Consider the following 24391-nt stretch of genomic DNA (forward strand, 5'->3'; position numbering starts at 1 on the left):
TCTCCATATCGACCTCTGCCTGCTTACAAAACAAAGTGCTCAGCAAAAAGGCTGGACTGGCTGCTGTCAGTATAAACACTCCCGCCTGCTTCCCTGCCAAGCACGGTTGCCCCGCTGCAAAAGCAAGCAGCTCGGATCCCAAACAACAGCAGCAACTCATTTTCTGCCTACTGCCCATCCATCAAGGGAAAGGAAGGTGTACCATCCGCCACCCGAGGAGCCACCGCGGAGGGGAGCAGAAGTTTCCTTGTACTGTATCTGGGTGTGCAGTGCAAAGGCAGCGAGAGAGACCGGCCAGCATCCGCCAGCGCTCCCGCGTGCGCCTCCCTCGCTCTCTCGCCCGAACTCACCCCTCACGCGCGCTCCACCTGAGGGCAACCGCTCAAACCTTTCCGGCAGCCCCGGCTCCAATCCAACGGGTCCGTCTCACACACACACACACACCCACCCACCCCCGGCGGTTCCTCCGTCTCGTTCACATGGACAACTTATCTGGCGCTTCTTCCCACCGGCTGGGAAGCGGAGGAGGCGCGACCAGGAAGCGGCAGGGAGCCACCTGGGTCCCGGCGCCCCTCACCTGGTTTCCCCCGGTCCTGCCCGCCGCCCTTCGGGGCTTCCTCTCCTAGGCCCGGCCACGGGGGGGGGGGGGGAAGCCCCTTTGCTCGGGTCCCCACCATTTCGCGTAACAGGTCAGGGAAGGCTCGGCTGTCAGGAGGGTCCCCCCCCTCCTCTCCTCTCCCTCAGCCCCTCGTCCCATTCACTTCCCAACCCAGGGATCCCTTCCAGCCCAGTGTGGGGACTTGCTTGCTCCGGAAGGCGGCTTGCCAGGGCTAACGGGGTCCTTGTCCCTTCTCCCTCGGCCCCCGCCCCTCGCCTCGTCCTGCTCGCACACACCCCGCCCCAAACGAGGGCTTCCCTCTCCGCCCCACTCACCAGGTCCTTTGTGTTTTCCATCAGGCCCTCATGGGCAGCGGATGCCTCCTACTACGGCCGCCGCCGCCGCCGCCGCTCTCCTCTCTCCCCTTCCTTCCCGCCCCCTCTCCCTCCCTCCCCCCCAGGCCTTCCCCCCTCCTCCCGCTTCCAAGGGGCAGAGCCAGGTTGAAGGAGGAAGAAAGTTCAGCCTCGCACTTTAACGGGAGAAGAGCGAGCGCGACAGAAAAGACACTCAACTCCAAAGCGCAGAATATCAACAACATTAGCATAACCGCACTGCGCACGCGCAGAACGGCCCCGAGCCACGGCGGGCTGTGATTGGCTGCCTCGCTGTTTGGATGGTCCTCGCTCTCCGTACGGTGCGGGCGGCCTGAACCATGAGGCGGGAGGTGAGGGGGGTGGCTGGCAGCTGAGCTCGAGGGGCCGTCAGAAGCACGACGCTGAAGCCGCGGGGGCGACTGCCTCGCGCTCTCGGTTAGGGGTTTCAAATAATTCCGCGGACGTTTCCGTTTAACGGAAGCCGCTGGGAAGAGGTATTGCTCGTTGTTATTCTTTTCTGAGATTCGTTTTCCCTCCCTCCCCCGCAGGAGCAGTGGGACAAACCCTCCTGAGAGCGGTTTGTATGAGGGAAAAAGGAATAAAGAGGGGGGGAGAAAAACACATTGAAAAATCGGGGTCATGTGAAAGGGAGGCGGAGCTGGAAATGTCACGTGAGGAAGATTCTCAAGGGAAATGGAGACGGAGTATAGAGATAAAGAAAAAGGCCGAAGTTGCGCAGAGACCATACTTCCGGCTTCCGCTATGTACGGGAGAGTGGAAGGAGCCGGATTCAGAAGGCTTGGCCGATCCTTCAGTCTCTATCATACGCTGTTTCTTTGACTTACTGAACCGTGCGCGGGCGCATCTCTATGGTAATTTGTGCCAAGCGGGCTTCCGGGTCATGGTTTCTGTTTCCGGTAGGGAGTGGGAAGCCGAAGGCAAGCATGGAGAGGCAGGATCCGCGTGAAGCGTCGCTGAAGCGAAAGCGGCCTCGGTCAGGAAAGGGGTGGCATATGGCAGACGAAGATGACAGCGAGGCTGCGGCCGCCGCGGAGGAAGCCCGGCGGGCTCGGCACTTGGCTCTTCTGGCGGAGAAACCAGCCGCGGACCGTGGCCTGGAGGAGCTGGTCTTCGGGGGTGTGGACGAAGGAGGGGACTTGCTGCGGCGTCTGCAGAGCCCTTCCGCCCAGGTACCGCGGCAGAAGCCGCTCGAGGTCCTCGCCTGTTCGCAGAGGGGAGGGGGGCGCGGGCTGACGGGATGCCGTAGATAAGATTCCCCCCCCCCTCTCTCTCTGCTCTCTCCGAGAGGGATTCTGTCTCTTTAGCAGTCTCTCCGGCAAGTGGGTGTCCGACAGGAGACGTTTATTGGACTGGGGGGGCAAGAATCGGACACGACTTAGCGACTAAACAACAACAACGACTTTACGTTGTTAAGCGCCATTGGTCGCTTAAGCAGGCTTTTTGCTTGCTTGGAGTAGAAGTTGTGTGGTTCACCCATCCACAAGTCGGAGCCTTTTTTCAAAAAGAAAAAGAAATTGCTCTAGGAGGAAACGTCTAGAAGAAAAGCTTGTTTGCGCTTATGCCTGGAGGACGAGAAAACATGAATCCGACGTTTGCGGACTTTCTGTATTCTTTATAATTGTTTTTATTTGTTTTAATTAAAATTTATTTAATTAATTAAAATTTATTTATTTTTTATTATTTATTTATTTATTTATTAAAATTTATTTATTTTAATTGTTGTAAGCCGCCCAGAGACCTTTGGGTAGAGTGAGCGGCATATAAGTTAAATAAATAAAATAAATAAATAAATAAATAATGGGTTCAGTCAAACCCTTAGGCTTCATGCCCAACGCTGTGGCTATGTGAATGCCTTCCTATATATAAATGAGCCATGACTGTTCAGGAACTGTTGTGTCATCGCTTTTAAAAGACCCCAAGAAGTGATGCGACCTGTTTTCTGTACTTCTGTGATGTGTATGAAACCAGTCTTATATCTCCATAATTATTGAACATCTAACAGGGGCAAAATCTCCATTCTTAGTTACAGTGGTGCCTCGATTTACAACCATAATCCGTCCCAGAAAATGGGCATAACTCAAAATGGTCGTAAATTGAAGCACCATTTCCCATAGGAATGCATGGGGACGGAATTAAGCCGTTACAGCATTTAAAAAACACACACACACACACAAAAAAAACCACACACACACCACACCACAAAACACTGCAAGCCCCATCGGAATACAATGGGGCTGCCAAAAATAGTGTGCACACCCAAAAAAAAGCACTGCAAGCACACACACACCAAAAAAATCACCAAAAAACAAAGCAACAACACAGCGCAGAAACATTAAACCCCCCCCCCAGCCCAAACCCACCCTGCAAAATCCTGTAAATGTACTCAGGAGCAGAAAGCAGCACCAGGCAGTCCGAAGCCTCCTCAGACACACATAGAGTACTCAAGGTTGGGACGAAATATCTACTTTGTAGTTCTTTCGCCCCAACGGTTATTTGAATTCCCCACCTTTTTCCCTGCTCTTTTCTGGTTGCAACTCGAAGCTCCAGCCACAAGTCGAAGCAAAATTTTGCAGCCAGAGCTGGTTGCAACTTAAAATGGTCGTATGTCAAGACATTCGTAAGTTAAGGCACCACTGTATTTTAAACATTTCTATCATGCCTACCTCCTTAAGAAGGATCCAAGGTGGCTTGCATCATTCAAATACAATATTCAAAGCTAAAACCAATACAAATACTAAAAAGGATCGGAACCACAGTAAAAGATGGCAAACAGAAGCAACATCAAAACATTTAATGCAGTAAAGAATCTACTTAAGAACTCCACTCAGGCAGCCAGTAATTATGGAAAAGCCTACTTGAAGAGGATTTTTAGTGTTGAGGATTTTTCAGTTCTGCAGAAGTCTCCATTCTATCTGAAATTAAGGCAGGCCTTTGCCTTTATGTGTCGGTTGGGGTTGGAATAATTTGTAGAATTCAAGTTAAAGCAGTGCTGAGGCTGCACCTGCTTGTTGTCTCATTCATTTTTGTCACAAATGGAATAAAAATAAAAGTGCTATTTTGGAAGAAAAATGGATTACTTATGGGCCTTCAGATGTTATGGAATGTAACACTTGGGCACTTGGCATGCATGGTCAGTGGTGAACATTGAAGAGAGTTGCTATTGGTCAACAACTGAAGAGCTATAAATTGCCAATTTCTTTTTAGCCAATTGTTAAACTTTCTCATTTATGTTCTGTGACTTTTTTTCTTTGTAAAGATTGATGATGTGGTCAGTGGCAGCCTTCTTGAACAAGAATCTGATGGTTCAGAAGCAGAAAGCGAAGAGGAAGAAACTTGTTCCTCCAGAAAGCCAGCCTGGGTAGATGAGGATGATGAAACTGAAGAAATGTAAGTAATATTCATTGTAAATTGCCTTGTGAATCTGGTGGAGTAAAAAGAGGGGTGAGCCATGATACCTTTATTAGACCAGTAAAAAACAAAATCACAAGCATAAGATAAATTTTGACTCTGTACTTTTCATACCATCAGAGATGTCATCTGAAACCTACACATTCAGTCTGAATTTACTGTACAGCCTCCATTTTGAAACTTGCTTTAAAAAAAAGAAAAGAAAGGAGCCTAGTGTGCACATCTGGAAGTTCTATATTTTTTTCTGTATTCTTCCACAGCTGTGGTACACAGCCTGATGAAGACCTGTACAGGGTTGAAAGCTAACTTATGTTTGTAATTTTTTTCATGGTCTAGTATTATCCGCTCTTGCCTTCAGCTAGTGGGGTAAAGTAAGGCTGTTACTGTAAGAAGCTCATAATAGACTTGTCATCAAGTTAGTATATTTGAAAAAGGAGCATAAGGATGTTGCATCACAGCAGCTCTTACTTGTTTCTGAGTGGGAATACATATATGTGTTATTTGCCTAATGGCTGCCTTTTTAAGTGTTTACTAATACAGTTAAGCTCTGTATGTGATTTAATGAAATTTAAAAAATTAAGATTTCTTTCCAACATACTGCTTTATTTATTATATTTGCAGCCTTTTTCTCCAGTGAAGTCAAGGCACTTTTCTTTAGTTTTCACCACAATCCAACAGAAAGGTATTGAGTACCCTGAAGTCACCCAGTATCTGTCACAACCAAATTGAGCTTAGATTTTTTTAAAAACTTAGTCTGAGATGTAACCACTTGGCATACTTTATTAAATTATGCATTATACAACACAATGGCTAGAATGTTATGTGTGTTTACATGAGATTTCATAACATGCTGGGACTAATTGCTGCTAATTGATAAGGTGCTGGTCATATCTTAGTTGTGCAGTCAGGTGTGTGACCAGATATGTGACCAAGATGTGCCCTGTCGTATTGTCTGTTAATCACAGCAAGTTATACAACCCATGCAGGACTACCATTAGCATTCCAGCTGTTTTGTCCTACAAATTTAAATTTCCCATCTTCCTAAATTTTTAAGATGGTTGTTGTGGTTAAATGAATCATTCAGTAGTATTGTTCACATTTGGCTTTCGTCTTTATTCTCTTAGAATTGACATGACACATCGATACCGAAAGAACATGATGAAAAGTGATACAGAAAAGAAAGTTACAAAAGAAAAACTTCAAAAACGACTTCAAGAACAGTGAGTTTTGGTAATAGTATATGAACAAGAAAATATAATCTTGGGTGAATTAAGTTTTTTGAAGGTATTCTCTAGATTTATGACAGAGTGTACATATACATATATAAGCACTTTTGAAGCCTTTTGTCATGCTTGTTCAAAATGAAAGGTGTGTGGGGGTTGATGTGAGGAGAACACTCCTTCTGTGAGATGGGTGGGTGAAACGGAGACGCTTCTCCCCTGAGCGCCATTCATTCCACCTGACAAAGGTAAAAGAGGCAAAGGCCCGGAGATGGAAGAAACTTGTATGAAAGGAAGGGAAGAAACCAGAGAAGTGGAGAAGGTAAAGGACACAATAGAGGCATTGACAGAATGGTTAGAAAAGGCGGGAAACAGGGCAGAGGGAGAAGAACTACTGAGGAAGGAGGAAAAAGGAGGAGGAGAGAAAAAGGAGGAGTTGGCAGGAAAGAACCCTTAAAAAGGATTGAAGCCTCTGAGGAGGGGGTAGTAGAGCCAGGAGAAGCCGGGGGGAGGCGGCAAAGAAAAGTCCTTCCCCTGGGGTGGGAATGGATTTGGCTAGAAAACCCTTAGACCCATAAGTGGAAACAGTTGCTGGTCCCCAGGGAAGAGGCTGAAAAAAAGAAAAGGGAAACAACAACACCGAAACCTTCCGTTGTTGGGGAGAAAAGGAAGCTAGAGAGTGGGGAAGAAAGTTAAGAGAGGGAAGAGCAAGGATAGAGAGAGAAAGGCAAGAGAGAGCCTGATGGATAACTTTACATGGGATGGAGAGGACCAAGTCAGCAAGATCTGGGAACCTGAGGGGCCAGTGAGAGGAGAACCCCTGGTGGAAGAACAGTGCCCATGTTGCCAGCATCATCAGAGTCAACCTTAATAGACTGGAAACCCCTAGACATGTATGGATCCTGGGATTATAATGTCGACAGCCCATTTACTGTTCAAGAACAAAACTTCTTCCTCACCCAATTGGATGAGGAACAAATGCTAAATCTCAAAGTGGATGTAAATAGTTAGTTGAAATACACAAAATAAACTTGAATATTCCAATGTTGAACTCAAATCCATGTTGATTGATGTTAAGAATGAACCAGAAGGAGGTCAGGCAGCTGAAGAAAAGGAACCTTCACTCCACAGTACAGTAATTCATTAAGTAGCCATCTTCTGTTCTTGCATCATGGTATGGATGTAAACATGGCTAGAATAGATCAGTGAAACAAAGAAATAAAAATAAATAAGTCAGGACAGAGAAAGAAAATTAGTAAGCCTGTGTTGCTTCCAATCTCTGTCCTAGCTTTATCACCTGTCTCATGCTCGTTCCTCTTCCCTTCTCCCTTGAAACTGAGTTGGCATTTGATATTTGTTTTACATCTGTAGTCGGTTTTTAAAATGTACTTCTCTGAATAATGTTGTGACATTTTCAGTGCTGGGAAAGTTAATATATTTCTTTCTTAGATTTCAGAGTGCTATGGGAGCAACACCTTCTTGGGCACAGAGGAGCAGGAAAGAGAAAAAAACAAAAAATGAAGGTACATGAAACTTCCAGTACCATGAATTGAAGCATCATTAAAGTGCAAAGTTGCACATCTTTAAGAAGAATGATGTTTCAGTAATGCTGAAATATACAAGAGCAACTAAATACAGTCCCAGCTTTTCCTTTGTGTTCATTGGGTGGACAGGTTCACTATTTAAAGCAAGCAAAATGGTTGCTCTATATAGGATTTTCATCATTTGCCACTCAAATTCTGCACCGTGGTTTTCCGAGATGCCATGGATGCTACAAAAACTGGCCTTGTACTGTTAAAATTTAGGTTGTTAAATTTGATGTGTTTTACTGTGCTCAAATAAAATAAATAATAAATGTTTTATTCAGGATATTTTTTTTCTTTTTTTCTTTTTAAGAGGACAGTGACGATGAAAGTGATGATGATTTGTTACGCAAAACAGGCAATTTTGTGACAGTGTCAGACTCTTTACCAAGAGGGACTTTGCAGGTAAAAAAAGTTCATTTTCATGCACAGGATCCTGCTGCTTTGTATAGTAAATCACAGTAGTGTAGGCTCATTGAATCAGTGAGGATTTGGTCAGTCAATAGATCTTACAAATGGGCCTTATTTTAGCACAGTGAGTTACAGTTAGAATACGCCCATTTTAATCAATGGATCTTACACTGAAACCTACTGTAATGAAATTTACTATGCTAAGCAACAAGATTTTGGCCATTCTGCTTCAGTTTCTTTTATTTATTTATTTATTTATTTATTTATTTATTTATTTATTTATTTATTTATACCCCGCCTATCTAGTCATTTCGACCACTCTAGGCGGCTTACAACATAAAAGGATAACAAGTTCAAGGAAAATTTATAACAATTTTAATGACTGCTGTTGGAAAGCTGATATGTATACGATGCTAGTTGTGTTAAGTGATATAGAAATTGATTGCATATTTTGAAGAGAGATCACAGGCTTTAGGGAAAATTGACTTCTCCAAATTTGGAGGAAATAACTGCTTCTGCAAATGCACAGCATTTTTGTGCTTCAAACACCTTGTTAGCAAAAGCATCTTTGGTATGGTGAAGTAGTTAAACATGAATCTTGTCATTAAAGGATAGATCATCTGCAAATATTTTTTCACTATCTCCCACTAGTCTACAATTTTCCATAGGCATCCTTCAGTCTCAAGAGACTATGGTAACATGCTCTGAATCGAGGAGTGTCCTCTCCAGAGCATGAAGCCTGGGTAAAGTAATATGGAGGATAGGCTGTTACCCAAGCATCAGATCCCCCCTCTCCACATTGCTGAAATGGTCCAGTGGAAGGGCAAGAGCCAATACAACTGGTTCCAGCAACGTCGCAGGAGTTGGCAGAACGACATGAACTGCCTCCGGGACTCCAGCTCCGGATTTTGCCTCGAGGTTAACTCCTGAAGCCTTTTCCATGAGTGGATATAGCCACAAGGCAGTGGAGGTTTGAAATTGGAGTTTCCGTTCTCCAAGATGGGCTGCCATCCATGGCTAACAAGCCCCACCTACCCAGCCTGCTCTTTAATAGTGCAGAAGTATGATCTGACCCTTAAAACTTTCCTGCCTCCCAGTTGTTTTGTTTTATATTGCCATATTGGATAGTGACAATCATCCCATGTAGCTGAGGGCTTGTGTCTGAGTTTTCTTTTGAAATCAGCCAGAGGATGAGGGTTTTGCCAGCAAACTGGCATTTCAGGTAGCAGAAAAAGCTTGTGCTTAATCCTAACTCCTCACAGATGAAGCGCCTTATCTTAGAGTCTGGAGTATTGTCTCTGGCATGTTTTGTTTCCTTATATGCCATTTCTATAGTATTCCAGTTCTATAATGACAATGTTTGTTTTTGTTGTTTCTTTCAGATGAAAAATTGCTTGCATGCCAATAACGAGTGTTTGTCTGATACAAAGCTGACAACTGTGCAGTTCCATCCTTCTGCTCAAGTTGTTATGACAGCTGGGATTGATCGGACGTTATCACTGTTCCAGGTGAAAAACGCCCTAATATACATAGAATGTTTTTTTGTTTTGTTTTGTTTTCTCTCAGTGTAGCATTATTGAAAATGCTTGGTGGAAACATACTTGTGATATCTGTCTAAGTATATGGGGTGAAAGCAGCATAAGGAAACAGTATCAGTGAAGCATCAGACTAAGGGGTGGCAGTGATTAAAAGCACATGCAGGCAAGCACGAAGGATTTGTTTGCATGAAAATAGGATCTCCTTTTTATTTTGGTTCTTCATCTGCAGTACAAGGGAACAGCAGTCCCATGCATGTGCAAGGCTACAGTCATTCATTTGGAGATGTATGTATACTTTGTATGGGTTAATTTTTTGTAGCAGATATTTAAGTTCTAAATACCTGGTAAGCTGTAAATAGCTATGCATTATGTTTATAACTAGTGATGAATATGTACATATTGAGTAGAAACAAAGCATTTTTCTTCATTAAAGGTGGACGGTATCACTAATCCAAAGATACAAAGCATCTATTTGGAGGACTTTCCAATCTATAAGGCTTGTTTCAGCTCAGATGGAGAGCAGCTCATAGCTACCAGTGTGCACAATAAGCTTTTCTACATATATGATATGATGGGTGGAAAAATTATTCCTGTTAACCATATCAGAGGTGAGAATTTAATTGTTTTTAATATTTTTGTGCTAATTGTATCTCTCCGCCCCCCACAAAAAGCTCAAAAACATTTCATTTTTATAAATCAGGGAGAAAATAAATTTTATTTATTTATGTATTTATTTATTTCATTTATACCCCGCCTATCTAGTCAATTGTGACCACTCTAGGCGGCTTTTCATATATTTCATATGTTTTGTTGTACAAATGGGTGGTTCTGTGGCATGTTGGTTGTAAACTGAGAAAAACTTGTGAAAGCAAATTTGAGCCTGTACCCCTTCCCTGGTAAACAGCTTTAATAACGTGAAGGGGATGGGCAGTAAGGCTCACATCTATAATAAGAGGGTGTTCTTACCTGGTGCTTGAAACTATATTGGTTTGTTGGCACTCCATAAAATGTAAGGGAATGCCAGCGATTACAGATGCTAAAGCTAAATAGATGTTTTGCTGCTCCATAATGTGGGTAGGAGTGTGCTGAATGCCGTTTATAAGACATAAACATTAGTATATTGAAAAACTAAGTGGCTGCCCTTGTTAGTCTGATGAGTATGGCTATACATACTGGCCTGACCATCTAGAATGGCTGCATAGTTCTAAGGCAGTACCTAGTATTCTTCAGGAGGGCAGCCATGTCAGATTGCTGCTGCCAAAACAGTAAAAAAAAAATTGTGACAATTTAAAGGCTAAAAAAGGTTTATTGGGCATAAATATTAATTGCATGTAGCCTACTTCAGATGTAATGTTGAATATTCTTCTTTCGAACTGTGGCATCTAGATATGAAAAAAGCAAAAAGTATCTGTGGAAGTACACTGTAGAATATTTTCATATTTTTAAAAGCAGTCTCTTAAACAGCCACATGCAGGGAACTATGTTAACCCATCAAATATAAATGAAATAAAAGACAACTTTGTCAGCATATATGAAAGTTAAGCTGTTACGTCATAGGCTGCAATATTGTTTATGTTCACTGTGGGGTGAGCAAGTTCCATTAAACTTATTTCTGAGTAGTTCCCCTCAGGCTTAATGTGTTAGGTTGCAATGTTATTTGTGACTATCTGGGAATAAGTCTCATTAAACTGAAGGAGATTTACTCCTGAGTAAATATAGCACTGTGGTGTTAGATTAAGTATAGTTTTTGGAAATTTAATTCCAACACATTGTGGAACTGTAACTGCATCTTTTTTAAAAAACGTAAGGTTTAGAGGAGAAGATTGTCAGAAGATTTGAAGTCTCTCCAGATGGGAAATTCTTGCTTGTTAGTGGGTCATCAGGCTATCTGCATTTGATAACAATGAAGGTAAAACTTGATTTAAATATCTAAAAAGAATAATTCTTGATTCAGGAAATAATCTTTCATTGGCAAAACTTGTATTATTCTCAATATGAATTAATAAAGATATTTTTAAATTAAAAGGGCATACATCTAAATGGATTGATTCACAGTGATGACAGCTAGTCTGTTTGTGCTCTAATCTGTGAGTATTGTGTTGCAATATACCAGTATGGAAGAGGTTATAGTAGTAATAGTAGAACGAGGAATGAATACACCAGTATTACAGGGAGAGGGGATAGCCAAAATAGCCCACAGTGCTCCTGAAGAAGTCTATGCTGAAACATATCAGGCCACTAATATATTTGTGAAGCACTGTAATTGTTTTTATAGAATAATTAACCTGTGAAATGGTTGTATAGCCTCAAAATATCTGATACCCTTCTCCCCCTGTCACAGATGTTGTTCTGTGTAGAGTAATCATGTTGTTAAACATTATGTGTCTATTTCAGACAAAAGAGTTTGTTGGAAGCATGAAAATAAATGGGAAAATAGCTGCGTCATCTTTCACTCCAGATGGCAGCAAAATCTATACACATTCTGGTAAGACTTTCAAATGATAGTATACAGAATTGTCATTTGGAGGGGTTTGCTGTTCAGTGATAGAATGGCTTAGGTTATTTTTTATTGTTACAGTGTAGAATTCTCATTTATTTGAAAAGCATAAATAATAGCAGAACTTGAAACATTGTCTTGCAGTGGGGATTTAGCATTTAGCAGCCCCTCTCCCCAAAAGCAACATACTACTGTTTTGCTATAACTACTTATTATTTGTCATGTTGTTTTTTGCTTTTTAAAATGGGAAGAAGTTTCGAAGGTAAGAAGATTGACTACATTCAAAACTACTAAAAAATATTTTGCCTTCCAAAAAGAAACTGGTGGAAGTTAAATTTTAAATGAAATGTGGCAGCATTATGAGTTATCAAATTAGTTTGAAAAAAGGATGTCATTAAATCTTTATTAGCGTAAGAAGCAATAAAGGCAAACTTGTAAGGTGTGGCTTCCTTGTTTTGCACAGCAACATGTATTAACGTGAAAAACAATATAGCAAAATGTATAGTCCAGAATGGCTCACTTGGTGGTGAATCAACACTGCTTTTGATTTTATGTCCTAGAGTTTACGTATCAATACATTTTCTTGAAGCCATGATAAGAGAACACTAAAGCCTTGTGGTAGGAGAGGGTGCAGTTTCACGTTAAGTTGTCAGGCTGTTCACTATTCAGCAGGTTTGCTTCCTAAATTAAAATAGTTAGCATCAGTGGACTTTCATCTGCTGTTCTCACCAATACTTTGTTTATGTGTCTTGTGTGTCAGCTGAAGGTGAAGTCTTCATATGGGATGTGAAAAGCAGGCGGTGTGTGAACAGGTTTACTGATGAAGGTTGTCTGCAGGGTACTTCAATTGCAATCTCAAGAAACAGTCAGTATGTAGCATGTGGGTAAGTGAAGGAAAAGGCAGTATGTTAAGAATAATACATTCCTTTGAAACAGGCAGACAGCTGCCTCTATTTTGTTGCCACTTAATTTTGGTATGTACCTGGTATTTACAAGTGCCATAGTTCTGAGCATACTTATTAGGAAGCAAATCTGCGATTTTTGTGCGGCTTTCTTCTGAGTACAAATAAGGATGGTACCGCAAGAAGCCGATTTTGGAGAAAGACAAAATAATTTAGAGAGATAAAGAGTTCAGAAATAAAATTATGAGACACATTTGCATAACTTTTAAGAGAAAATGTCCTTGGTTGCAAACAATTGAGTTCAAGTTCCAGATGTTTATACAGTACATTTCTAAAATGACTGCATTTTAAATTATTGGCTAATGTTCAGAGAGCACTTGTGATATGAAGACTTCCTTGTTGAATATCGAGCACTCCTTCCACATATTGCTGTAGAGCTTTCTAATTAAGAATGGAAGCACTGAGGTGAAACTTGGGCAGGAGAGGTGGCTAGTTTTCTAATGTCCCTACTTGTGAGTAGAACACAATTGAAGAAAAATGTCTTTCCTACCATCTGTCTCCACATGTAGTGTAAAAGTTTAACCCAAGCTAGGATTCAGTCACAGTATCTGTGTTCAGCGAAAGGATTAGAGTACATAAGATTAATGATGGTATTGCTCTCATCATCACTACTGAAGAGGTGTAGCCCCCTCCTCCCGACAGATTCTGGGATTGAACCCTGGCTCTGATTAAGCCCTCTAATAAAGTCGACTTCCAGAGATTAATCCACAGTTTTCTTCAGGAAAATCTCGCTAGACATAGATAGTGATCCCCATTTCTTCTTCCTTTAGAAACATAAGGGTACTTAATATGTGCAGCATGCATAAATACAGGGGAGATTGTTAAACAGTGCAGGCATGATAAAAGCAAGAGAAAGTTTTATAAAAGAAATTTGGCTGCAGTCTTATACTCATTTCCATGGGAGCTCATCTCATGGAACTAAGGGGGACTTAGGAAAAGGCATATGTTTTTGGCTAGCTTTGAAATATTGCTGGCATTTGCTTCTGTGCTATAGAATAAATCTCAGCTCTTTTTCACATGCTCTTCTGGAGGGTTGTAGGTGTAAATGAAACATGGAAGAGCACGAAGAATAATTTTAAATTCATCCTACATGCTTCTTACAGTTTTGCCCAGTGACCCTCTGAAAAAACATATATAGTGTTTTTGTAGTCATATTGAAGATTTTCCCTTAGAAATAAAACTTTAAACTGCAGCTATCTATAACTTATTTTGCTGCTGAGTACTCTCCCTCAATATTTCTGAATAAGCATTTGGTTGTAAATATAGTTTCTTTCTGCTGTACTTTAAGCTTTTCACATTACTGTTGTTCTTAGTTCTAGTTCTGGTGTTGTGAATGTGTACACTCAGGATGATTGCATCAGAGAAACGAGTCCTAAACCTCTTAAAGCTCTCATGAATTTGGTCACATCAGCAACCTCATTGTCGTTCAATCCCACCACTGAAATACTGGCAATGGCTTCGAACAAAGTTGATGAAGCAGTGAAATTGGTAAGAGAATTTTAGTAGGAAAGTGTGCAAGGCATGTTGAATTCATTGACTTCTCAATCAAATAGACTTAAGAACTATTTAGCCAGAAATCATATTGTACATAGCCTTGTGTTTTGTGATAGGCATTGCAGATGCTTACATGCAACATGGATTGTTATTGGGATAAAATAAATTGGGCTTGAAATTTTGTTTCTAGCTGTAAAATTTCTAAAATGCTTTTGTTTTACTTTCTCCTAAATCAGATTTAATTAATCTTGTTGTATCATATATGACTTGGTTTAACAAGGAATCTGTAGCTAGAGATTTGGATGTTTTCCTGTAGTCATGAAATACAGTGGCTTCTTGATTCACATTTACAAACTATCAAAAGTTCTCTTGCTCATCTTGTTCATCTTCTGCTCATCCTTCCCAGCCTGTTTTTAAAGTAGCTGGTAAAAGCAAGATGGGCCAAGTGTACAAAGAAAGTTTGAGAGCTTTGCTGGACATACACAGACCTTTATTCAAGAAGCTCTTGGTTGTAGAGCCCTCATTACAAAAAGCAACTATATAAATTATGCCTGCAAGGTTTTTCAAAACATGTATTACTGAAGTATGCTTTTACTTCCTCCTAGCAACACCTGCTATTTGATTGCTTTCTCTTTTTCTTAACAGGTTCATATTCCTTCACTTACCGTATTCTCAAATTTTCCTGTGTTCCAAAGAAAGCAAATATATTTGGCCAACTCCATGGATTTCTCACCAAGAAGTGGATATTTTTCCATAGCAAATAACAAAGGAAAAGCCTTATTATTTAGGTATCTATTAAGTTATTCAACGGAATTAATAACAGATTCAGGACATATCATTGACATTGTTCTTGGTGCTTAATCATAGTAAAAATTCCACATCATAATAGCATAGATTTTACCATGATTGGGCCTGTCATAGCTCACATTAAACTGTTTGAGTATTATTTCATTTTAAAAGGAGTATGTGTTCAAATATTTCCTATTTTAATAAATAGTATGTGCAGAATGTTTGTAGGCAGGACTAGATTTGCCTGAACCTAGTGAAATCACTGTGCTTAGTAAGTGTGCCGACCACTGCATAAAGTTTGCAGCCTTGGAACTTCTTGATCTGGACTTCTCTTAAAATGTTTATTTTCACATATTATCCTAAAACATTGCACATTTTTCTTATTTTCCTTTAATGAGAAAACATACCTTATTAGATCATGATTTTATAATACAAATAGACCTACTGCTGTGTATCTCAAAAAACTAGAGCAAGTTGGCTTACAGCATTGTAAAGTGGGAATAGCTCTTAAGTTGCTCAAATTCACTCTGTTTTAACTTTGCAGGTTGAAGCACTATACAGATTTCTAAACTGCCTGCTATAGACTGAGGTAATTATCAGCTGAGGTACTACTTCTGGAGAGTTGCTGGTCACATATCCTACATTTTCCTTTTGTGAAAAGAACAAATTCTTTCAGTTTACTGGAGTTTGGTTTGCATAACATTTTTTTTTCAATTTACTGGAGTTTGGCGTCAATGACAATGTGACATTTTGATCAGTGAAAATAGAATGTCCCATGTGTCTCTCTATCTTGAGAAGGAGACTGAACAGCCTGGCGGTTGAACAGAGACATCAAGTTGTTATCTCATAGGCAAAAATATTCCAAGTTTTTAAAATGTCTTATTAGCAATTTTCAGTTGTATTTTTGATGTTGCTGTTAATTTCAAAGGTGAGAATTATACATGCTGCACAATAGTTGTGCCTTGAATAAAGTGATCAATTAGTGCAATCAAATTGTGCAATGTTGGCTGCCACTATGTTTTAAAACTATTGCATTTCCCAAAGCATGAATCATGGTTCTTTTGTTTATTTCCCTTCCCAAAGTGTGAATCATTTTGGGAAGGGCAATAAGTAAGTGTAATCATGAGTAAGTGTACCCTGCATAAGAGAGCTTAAAAATATAATTTATACTGACTTGAGTTAATTTGTATAACTTTTATAGGCAAGATGAAATATAAACCTACATTGCTTTCACTATCCATTCAGTGTTGTTACCGTCGTAAAATATCTTACTGATATAACACTGTTCATTATATGCTTAAGCAATAAAAGTCTGTGTAGAATGTAGTCTTTCAAAAATAAAATATGTTGACTTCCTGTTTGTTTTTTCTCCACAGATGGGGTAAACCATGTCTTTATGAAAATAGATTTTTAAAAGTTTATTACCTTAATGTTTTTTAAAATGTATGTACATTAGTATCAATACATAAATTTTTGCACATACTGGTTTCCGGTATTATTTCCCAGATATATTTAATATATTGTTATATATTTAAAAGAGCACGGTATATTACATGTGATGAAGGGCTGGTCCACACCTGGAAAAGAACTTGTGGGTAGTCTTCCAGCCTGCTAAAACTGGAAGAAAACGTGAATTATAAATAGGGTGAATACTGCAGGGGAGTCGACAGTTCAATGCATTTCAATGGGGGGGGGAAATTCACCAAAAATTAACGAAGAGTCAGAACAAAGCCAAATTAAGTTTGCAAAGGTTTTACAAGGTGCACTAACTATTCCAAGCATTTAAAACAGTTTTGACCATTTTAAGACACTTTAAAAATAGCGAAAACGGAACATCGCTAAGCGAAACGGGACCTAAACTGTCATCGCTAAGCGAGGCAAGGTCCCGAACATCGCTATACAAAATTTCCCCATAGGGAACATCACTAAATGGAGCGCAAAATCGCTCCAAAAACCTCATCGCTAAGCGAATACATCGTTAAATGAGGCAATCGCTAAGCGAGGCACCACTGTATTTAAATTTAAACCTGGCTCCTTAAGAAGCCGGGCGCTTTTGCTTTCAGTTTTATTTTTGCTAGAAACATTCAAAAAGGCATTCAAAATACAACCTTCATGACCCCACAGGTAATAAAGCAACCCAAGTCTGAGGGTATATTTAAACTAGGCACTTTCTACATAACAATGTGTACAAACCCAAAATATACCCTCAGAGTTGGGTTGCTTTATTATCTGCGTGCCTGTGGGGTTATGAAGCTTGTATTTTGAATGTCTGTCTTTTGAATGTCTCCAGCAAAAAAACTGAAAGTAAAAGCGCCCGGCCTCTTAAGGAGCCAGGTCGTTGGGTTGAAATTGGGAGCAGGGAATCTCCATATTCTCCAGCATGGGACTACTCTACATTGTCCTGCAAAGCTATATATCTATGTGCCGCCGGAACTCCTCCCGAAGAGGGCTGTTTTTCCTTTTGGAAGGAGGAGGACTGCAGGATCAGAGAGACAACTAAGGGTAAGGAGGAATGGGGGTGGGGGAGAGCTGTGCCTCGTCAAGCCGCGTTTTTTAACATCACAGATGAGTGGACGAGTGGATTTTTCAAGTTCTATATGTTGATGTAGATAGGAGCTAAACATTGATACAAAGAGCAGCGTACAATGTTGTTCCATGGAGCTTCTTGCACTAGATACCCAGAAAAGGATGAACACAAACATAGAGACAGGATAGAAAATCCCATCACACCAGGAGATACCGGCTAGCATGGAATTAGACTTTGGCTGAAGAGATAAATAAGATGCAATGCCCTGATTAAGGAGCTTTATCTTTATGTCAAAATTATTTCAGTGCAAAACACTGGGGTATCATGGCTGCTTTTACAGTAATATCCATGGTAAGAAAAATCTGTGTAAATAAGAAATTAAACAAGTGAATCCCTGATTACAACAGCTTGGAAAAGTATTTTAAATAAATTAATAATAATCTCATATTGCATGGACAATCAATACATTCTATAAACCGTTACTGATAGGAGGAGGGTGGTCTGAACAGATCTTGAAACTTAATTGGGACCATAGCTGGCAGAGTGGTAGTAGATAATATGGGGTTCATCTGTGCCAAAGTTTGGAAAATATGGCTGTTTTTATATATTTTTCTTACTGTATTTATTTATTAGAAAAAGTTCCCCCATTAATTCATTTTGCAACCATTCTTTACCAACACATACTGGCTTCCAGTGTGTCAATTCCTTGGTTATTTTTGCAGTGCCTACCTTTGTTTCCTGGAAAGAAGATGCTTCTCCTTACATGCTTTTCTTTGTTTAAATTTGACATTACATTAAAATGCTTACATAGGAAGTCCTTGATAAACATTCGCTGTACTGTACAGTACATGCTTGTCAAAGTATTGCATAATAATTGCCCAAACTTCTTGTTACTGCTTGAAGAAACTCAGTACTGGTGTCTCACTGAAGTGAACGGGGTTTCCATCTGGGCAGAACTGCAGCCTTACCACAGGGCTAGGTGTAATTTATGACAGGGAGGAACAACAGAAAGAAATTGGAGCCAAAGAGAGAAGGGGAGGGGAGAAGACCCATAATGAGGATAAAAAGGGAACAGGAGGAAAGAGGATGCCAGCACAGACTGGTGAGAATCACAAAGAGGGAGGGAGGGAGGGAGAAAAATAAGAACCATGGGAAAGGGGAGGGAGAAGGAAGCCACAGTGAGAGGACTCATGAGGTGGAGGCAGAAAGAAATGAGTGTCAGACAATAAGGAGTCACAGCAGGGGTGAGAGCTACAAAAAAACCAGTATCTCCATCCTTCCATGAACAATTATTTCTATAGTCCTAGTCTCTGGATTATTCCATTTGAAATGTGTGTGTATTTTGTGTTGTTTAAACTTCAATTTTAAAATGGTGTGAAACTTAGTTCTTTAAAACACCTTCTGAATTATGAAAGATATATAATGCTTCTGTCCAAACACCAGGAACCGGTCTAACACGGGCTTGCAATATTGTTCCCAGATTGCCAACAGAAAAAAAAGGATGCAGAGACTGAACATTAATAACACCATTGTCAGCAGCCAGAAAGATCTACAGGATTTCCTCTTGTGTTCACTACTCTTCACAAGAAGACACCCAGCAAAGGAAAAGCCCAGAACCTGACATCTTTTCTCATCAATAAACCACTTTTCATCCAAAAATAGCAATTGTCATAAACTGTTTTTTCAACAAGAAATATAATTTCTCATGCAGAAATTAGATGTATATGTGTCATTACATACACTTTCTCATGGGAGTCAAATTGACATATGAAATAACACCTTAGTTTTTTAGCTACAGAACCAGAATTAGCTCTGTAGGTATAGTCAGCTTGCAGTTCACACACTTGCCATGAGATTAGTGGCCTGATCTCCAATAATGCATAAAAATCACTCATAATGCAGACTTCTGGAAGCCTGCATTAGCAAAACATGGCTGGGAAACTGGGCATAGTATCTGCTTTAAGGAAATATATAAGCTGCTTGAGTCACACTTTGAATGTGAAACTTATAAGAGTCTTTAGAGATATGTGGGAGAAATACTGTGGTTAAGGAAGGCCAAAGACTTAGTGACTCGTTGCTTCCTCTAATTGATTTCACCAGAACAACAGAAAGTTGATTAAGTAATTAATACACCTGGAATGTTTTGTGTTGTAACCACATTGAGTAGGTATCACCATATGCAATGTAGCTAGTATACAATACAGGCGGGTCGACCTGGAACTCTGACAAAGTCCAGGCTCTGACAGAAAACTCAAGGAAGGAGGCGGCGATGATGATGCTTATGAGCGCCTCGGCTCCTATGGGTGGGGGCTCAGCCGAAAGAACCGCTCCTGAGCCCCGGCCTCCCCCGCCCAGCCCTGACGTGAGCGTCACGAAGGCCCTGCAAGGCAGACTCGACCGTCACTGGTCGTCGTCCTGGAGACGAGCCCCCCTCCCCGCTCGCTCGCTCGCCCGGAAGATTGACAATCTTAGAACCCCGCCCCTTCTTTGCCCTTTGACCCAGCCTTCAATCGGAGGACGCTCCTCCGTCTCAAGCCCCGCCTCCCGTTACCAAGGAAGTGAGGTCACATAATATGGCGGCTCGGGCTTAGCTGCGGCGAAGGGGGGGCGACGATCGGGGTCTCGGGGAATCGGTGTCCATCCTCCCCACCCGGGCTGCGCGGCGGCCCCCGAATCCCGCCGGCGTCGAGAGACGGGCCAAGGGCCGCGATGGTCGCTGGCTTCGCCCTGCTTTAAGTCGGGGGTCCTCGAAACTGGGTTGGGTCCACTCGAGCCGCTTCGATGGAGCTGAGGGTCGGGAACCGGTACCGGCTCGGCCGAAAGATCGGGAGCGGCTCCTTCGGGGACATTTACCTCGGTGAGAAAGCTCTCCCGCCCCGGCGGCGACCAACCGGTTGCGGGAGGCGGCCTGGAGCGGTTGGGGGGGGGAAGGCAGGCAGCGGAGGGAAGCGGTTGCCTCTGGTGGTGGTTGGTGGTGGGGAGGGCGCTCCCTGTGCTCCGGGTCTCCTGGTGGGGTCTCGGGGCCGGGCTGCCTCCGAGGGTGGCCTCTGGCGGGGAGACCCCCCCACCTCGAGAGCCGCGCCAGGCCCGGTCAAGGGAGGGAGGAAGCAAGGAAAGGGTCGGGCCCTGGTGTCTTCGACGAGCCCGAGTGTTTACTCAGAAGCAAGACCGACCCCCCCCCCCCCGTTTGAGCGGGACTTCCATTCAGGCGAACATGTTTACGGAAATAGCCGTAATTCCCTGCCGAAGACACGGAAGCGAACCCCCCCCCCCCCGCCGGCCGGCCGGCCGGCCCGCGTAGGGCTTGGCAACTTCCTTGTTGACCTTGGGCGAGCAGGAGCTCTTCCTCCCTCGCCTCGAGGCCTCCTCTGGGCTGGCGAGGCAAAAAGCCCCCCCCCCCGGCGACAAGCCCTCACCGAGCCGAACCGTCCTGAGACCAAACGAGGAGCCTTCGAAGGCCATTGCCTGCTCGGGGGTCAGAATAATGATCATAATACAGTACTCAGGTGGGGGGGCTCTGTTTGCTGTGGAGCTTGCAGAAAGCAATCCATATTTAAAGAACGCATTACCCATAGTTTTATGAGTTGTTTTGAAAACGGCTCCCTCCTTTTGTTCCTTGCCATGCATGCCATGATTTGTTTTATGACTTCCGTAGCTTATTTGCAGCTTAGGGAGAGAATGTATCTTTGTGGTTACTTCTAGGAAGTAAAACATAAGCACTTATTTCAATCTAATTCTCAAGACAGTTTTATTTGTAAATGAGCTGGAGGCTGGCTAACTTTCGTATTTGAGAATGAATCTTTAAAAGTCCTGAGGGAACAATGTGGATTTTGACTTGCATTTTATATGTTGTAAGCTAGTCTGGGTGTCTCCTTTTGGATTGATAAACTTTATGCAGAGCTAAGCTAGAAAAAATAGCTGGTGCTTGAAACTGATGCTGGCAAATACTTAGGGTTCAATCCTTCAGAGTCCTGTGCCTATGCATTGCAGTACATACAGTACTTGAATGGCTGGGGTTGCTGACTGTGCATACTGGTGCACCAGGTTGATAGTCAGTCCAAATCTGAGCCCTAGTGTTCTAGAAATACTCACATCTGTGCCTGTCAGGAACAATAAGTCCAAATATGTCTCTTTGTATAATAACTGAAGTTTTAATAACTTGTTTATCTAGGATCAGTAGTCCAATTCAGAAGATTGTGAAAATGCAGTGTTCTAGAATTATTTAAATTGGTTTGTGTCTTTGCTGGTTTATTCCTTACCATAGAAAATTGTAAATTCATGCTTTAAGATATTTCCCTTCCTGTATGGTACACAGTATCATTATTCACTGGATGTTCAAGGTGGTGCTTCTGGGCCTTTCCATAAGGGTGTGCTTCAGTGGTAGAAAGAATTGTCATTCTATTGTGCCTCCACCTATAATTAAAGCTGCTGTGCAAGTTGCACAAAGCTTTTCTTAATCTTGTTCCATCCTTGTAAATATGGCCTGTGTGGCTCTTGAGTTTTGCACTGATCATTAACTTCTAGTTTGTGAGCAGTAGCTTTTAATTTGATGACTTTATTTTTGAGAGTGATATAAAAGAAAGGGCACAAATATATTAAGCATATATATGAACCTGGGATGTCAGGTTTAGAATAGATGTAGAGGCTATTTTTATTCTTAACCACACACACTTTAGTCTTGCATATGCTCTTCATTTGCTGTGTGTTATATATCTGCCAGGCAGCTATGCAAGGATGATAGGCCATCTCTTTCCATTCCGACATTTGTGGAGCTGTGAAAAGTCATGCCTCCCAAAAAGGCATTGAAGATATTTAACTGTTTGACTACCATAGTACATAAGGGTCAGAAGTGTAGAGAGGCACTTTACCAAAGTCTAATCCTAGGACCCTGATTTCTTATCAGCACAGTGAAGTTTTGGGTGGCTTGACACAGGCAATGATAGGTCTTGGTCATTACTTTGTTTTGCCAGTTGCCAAGGCAGGAATGGATTTACATACTAAATATATATCTAGCTAGAGCTTTTGAGATCACTCATTTATGCTGCTGTCATTTCCAGGTACTACAAGACTCTCACCTCCCATTTTTCCTGACTTCCATTTGTAGAATTAAGAAAGCAGTGAGAGCCATGAGAAATTTATTTAGTGAAACTAATTGGTAATGGTTGACTTCCTATTTCCTTTGCTAAACTTTGGGTGTTCCTTCCTGCTTCACTGACAACATTCTACTTCATTAGTAGCAGTGAAAACTAGTGAACAGTTGTCATACTCTGTTACAATTTATATACTAGCCTCTTCAGCCCAGCATCCAAATGCTTTGTGCTATATCACCCATCAGCCCTAGCTGTCGTGGGTTAGTGGTCAATGAATATGGGAGCTGGGATCTAAAACATACTTAAAGCATCATAAAATACAGCCTAGGAGTCCCTATATTGGGTTGCTCTGAAACACTTCTTTAATGGATGTGCTGCTTGCACTTTCAGTGGTTTTCTTCTGCATCAGCAGTACAAAAGCATATTCCTTTGAACGTGTTCTCAAGATAAGCCTTAAGTCACAAAATGAAGACTAGCTTAACTGAGGTTCCCCAGAGTTCTGTATCTGTATTGAAAGAGGAGATTTCTTAATAGCACCATATCTTGCTAAAAGGAAGATCCGAAGTTATAAAAGCTTTAAAACTCAGATGTACGTATGAAATACTCAGATGTACGTATGAAATCTGGCAAAATTATTTTGACGCTGTTTTTATGTTTTCAGTATTTGTGTTTATTTTTAAAAAACCTGGATTAATATCTAATTTTCACATAAAGCTGCACTGTAATTCCTTTTTTTGGGTAGTGGGAACCCTTGTTGCAGAGCTTCTATTTCTGCAGTTTCTAGTAAGTTATTTGGATCTTATTGCCCCTGTCTCAGAAGCTGCAAGTCCCATGGCATACTAGCATTCATTTCAAAAGCTAATGAGCAAATGAAGTCATTTAAAGATGGTGAAATCTGTCTTGCATATCCTTGGTACGTATTGCCAAACTGCATCAAGTGTTTCCCAGAAACTGACCTTTAGCCAGCTTCTGTTTTCTTAAGATTTGTGAAATGTTGCTCAGTCACTAAAAACTTGTTGGCAGAAAAACTGCTTACCTAAGAGAGACTTCCCTTACTCAGGATTTTGTGACAATCTGATTATGAATGCAATTGAGCCATTTCTATTAACTCAATAAGGAGCGTGTTATTTATTCCCTGCTGTTTTGCTGGCTGGATTTAATCTTGTATATGCCATTTCACATATTGCCTGAAATTCTGTTGCTTAGCATAATAAATTACATTAGAATAGACCCATTGAATCTGTGTGGATTTTGTGAGTCAGCTCCTCTATAAGATCCATTGATTCAAACAGGCTTAGTCTAGTTTGCTAACATGGTAAGGAATAAACAGAAATGTGTGTGATATCCTTAGCCATTTTATACTGTGGGCCCTCAATGTATATGTTCTGCCTCTTTCTTTCTCAGCTCGTCCATTCCCACTATTGGATTAGATTAGAAGTAGTCTTTGTTTTCCCTTTATTTTATCATCTGATGATCCTAGCAGGTCCCACACAGAGACACTTTTCAGTTGGGGCTGCTTCTTAGAATCTAGATTGCAGGTGATGTGACTTGAAGACATGCTTGAAAAATAACGAATGCTTGGAAATAACAAACTTTCCACACATGGGATGAAATATAGAATTATGGGCCATAATCGATCCTTGGTTAAGAATAGCTTTGTTCAGAAGATGACAGTTGTGTGCTAGATCTTCCTGATGAAATTAACACTAAAATTTATTTATTTGGCTAGGTAGCATGCACAAAATGGCATAGTGTATAGGCAATACTCTGCCATGAGGTGGACATAATAGTGCACCCTTGGCTCCCTCACTACTACTACTACATGCACACCATTTAAATTTTGTTTTTCTGGTTTTTTAAAATTTAAAATTCCTTTGTG

At 41.4% G+C, this 24391-nt stretch overlaps 3 protein-coding genes and 1 long non-coding RNA gene across 18 annotated transcripts in view; 3 read left to right on the forward strand and 1 right to left on the reverse strand.

The window, feature by feature from the left end:
- Positions 1-1068, reverse strand: part of MBTD1 (mbt domain containing 1) — a 43827-nt gene extending 42759 nt beyond the window's left edge. For all 7 annotated transcript variants that reach the window (XM_020814816.3, XM_020814797.3, XM_020814809.3 and 4 more), the window contains exon 1: positions 934-1068. In XM_020814816.3, coding sequence (XP_020670475.1) covers positions 934-954 — 21 coding nt within the window. In that variant the 5' untranslated portion in view covers positions 955-1068. The remainder of the gene's footprint in view (positions 1-933) is intronic.
- Positions 1069-1326: 258 nt separating this feature from the next.
- Positions 1327-16375, forward strand: UTP18 (UTP18 small subunit processome component). Of its 6 annotated transcripts, none has more exons than XM_020814843.3 (15): positions 1327-1466; positions 1894-2162; positions 4250-4380; positions 5526-5621; positions 7071-7144; positions 7518-7609; positions 8998-9123; positions 9587-9761; positions 10962-11062; positions 11548-11638; positions 12411-12534; positions 13926-14100; positions 14752-14894; positions 15440-15484; positions 16272-16375. In XM_020814843.3, the coding sequence occupies exons 2-14, from the start codon at positions 1917-1919 to the stop codon at positions 15462-15464; spliced, it is 1599 nt and encodes a 532-aa protein (XP_020670502.3). In that variant the 5' UTR covers positions 1327-1466; positions 1894-1916; the 3' UTR covers positions 15465-15484; positions 16272-16375. The 6 variants fall into 6 exon arrangements, 4 of the variants coding, with proteins under 4 accessions (XP_020670502.3, XP_072846737.2, XP_020670519.3 ...); XM_072990636.2 differs by lacking the exon at positions 16272-16375 and adding an exon at positions 15620-15752; XR_013541018.1 differs by lacking the exon at positions 13926-14100.
- An 883-nt stretch (positions 16376-17258) lies between these two features.
- On the forward strand, positions 17259-19081 carry LOC144586284 (uncharacterized). Its single transcript, XR_013541020.1, has 2 exons — positions 17259-17397; positions 18903-19081. It is a non-coding gene; the product is annotated as an uncharacterized LOC144586284 (long non-coding RNA).
- A 940-nt stretch (positions 19082-20021) lies between these two features.
- The window catches only part of CSNK1D (casein kinase 1 delta), a 30532-nt gene continuing 26162 nt past the window's right edge, over positions 20022-24391 (forward strand). For all 4 annotated transcript variants that reach the window (XM_072990640.2, XM_072990638.2, XM_072990637.2 and 1 more), the window contains exon 1: positions 20022-20279. In XM_072990640.2, the coding sequence (XP_072846741.1) occupies positions 20204-20279 (76 nt within the window). In that variant the 5' untranslated portion in view covers positions 20022-20203. The remainder of the gene's footprint in view (positions 20280-24391) is intronic.

This window comes from Pogona vitticeps, chromosome 2, assembly GCF_051106095.1.
Source record: "Pogona vitticeps strain Pit_001003342236 chromosome 2, PviZW2.1, whole genome shotgun sequence".
In the NCBI taxonomy this organism is placed as follows: domain Eukaryota; kingdom Metazoa; phylum Chordata; class Lepidosauria; order Squamata; family Agamidae; genus Pogona; species Pogona vitticeps.

Coding starts and splice junctions, on each gene's coding strand:
- UTP18 (XM_020814860.3), top strand. CDS start 1,917: ATGGAGAGGCAGGATCCGCGTGAAGCGTCGCTGAAGCGAAAGCGGCCT. Junction 2,163..4,249: donor TGCAGAGCCCTTCCGCCCAG/GTACCGCGGCAG, acceptor TTCTTTGTAAAG/ATTGATGATGTGGTCAGTGG. Junction 11,063..11,547: donor TGCATTTGATAACAATGAAG/GTAAAACTTGAT, acceptor TGTCTATTTCAG/ACAAAAGAGTTTGTTGGAAG.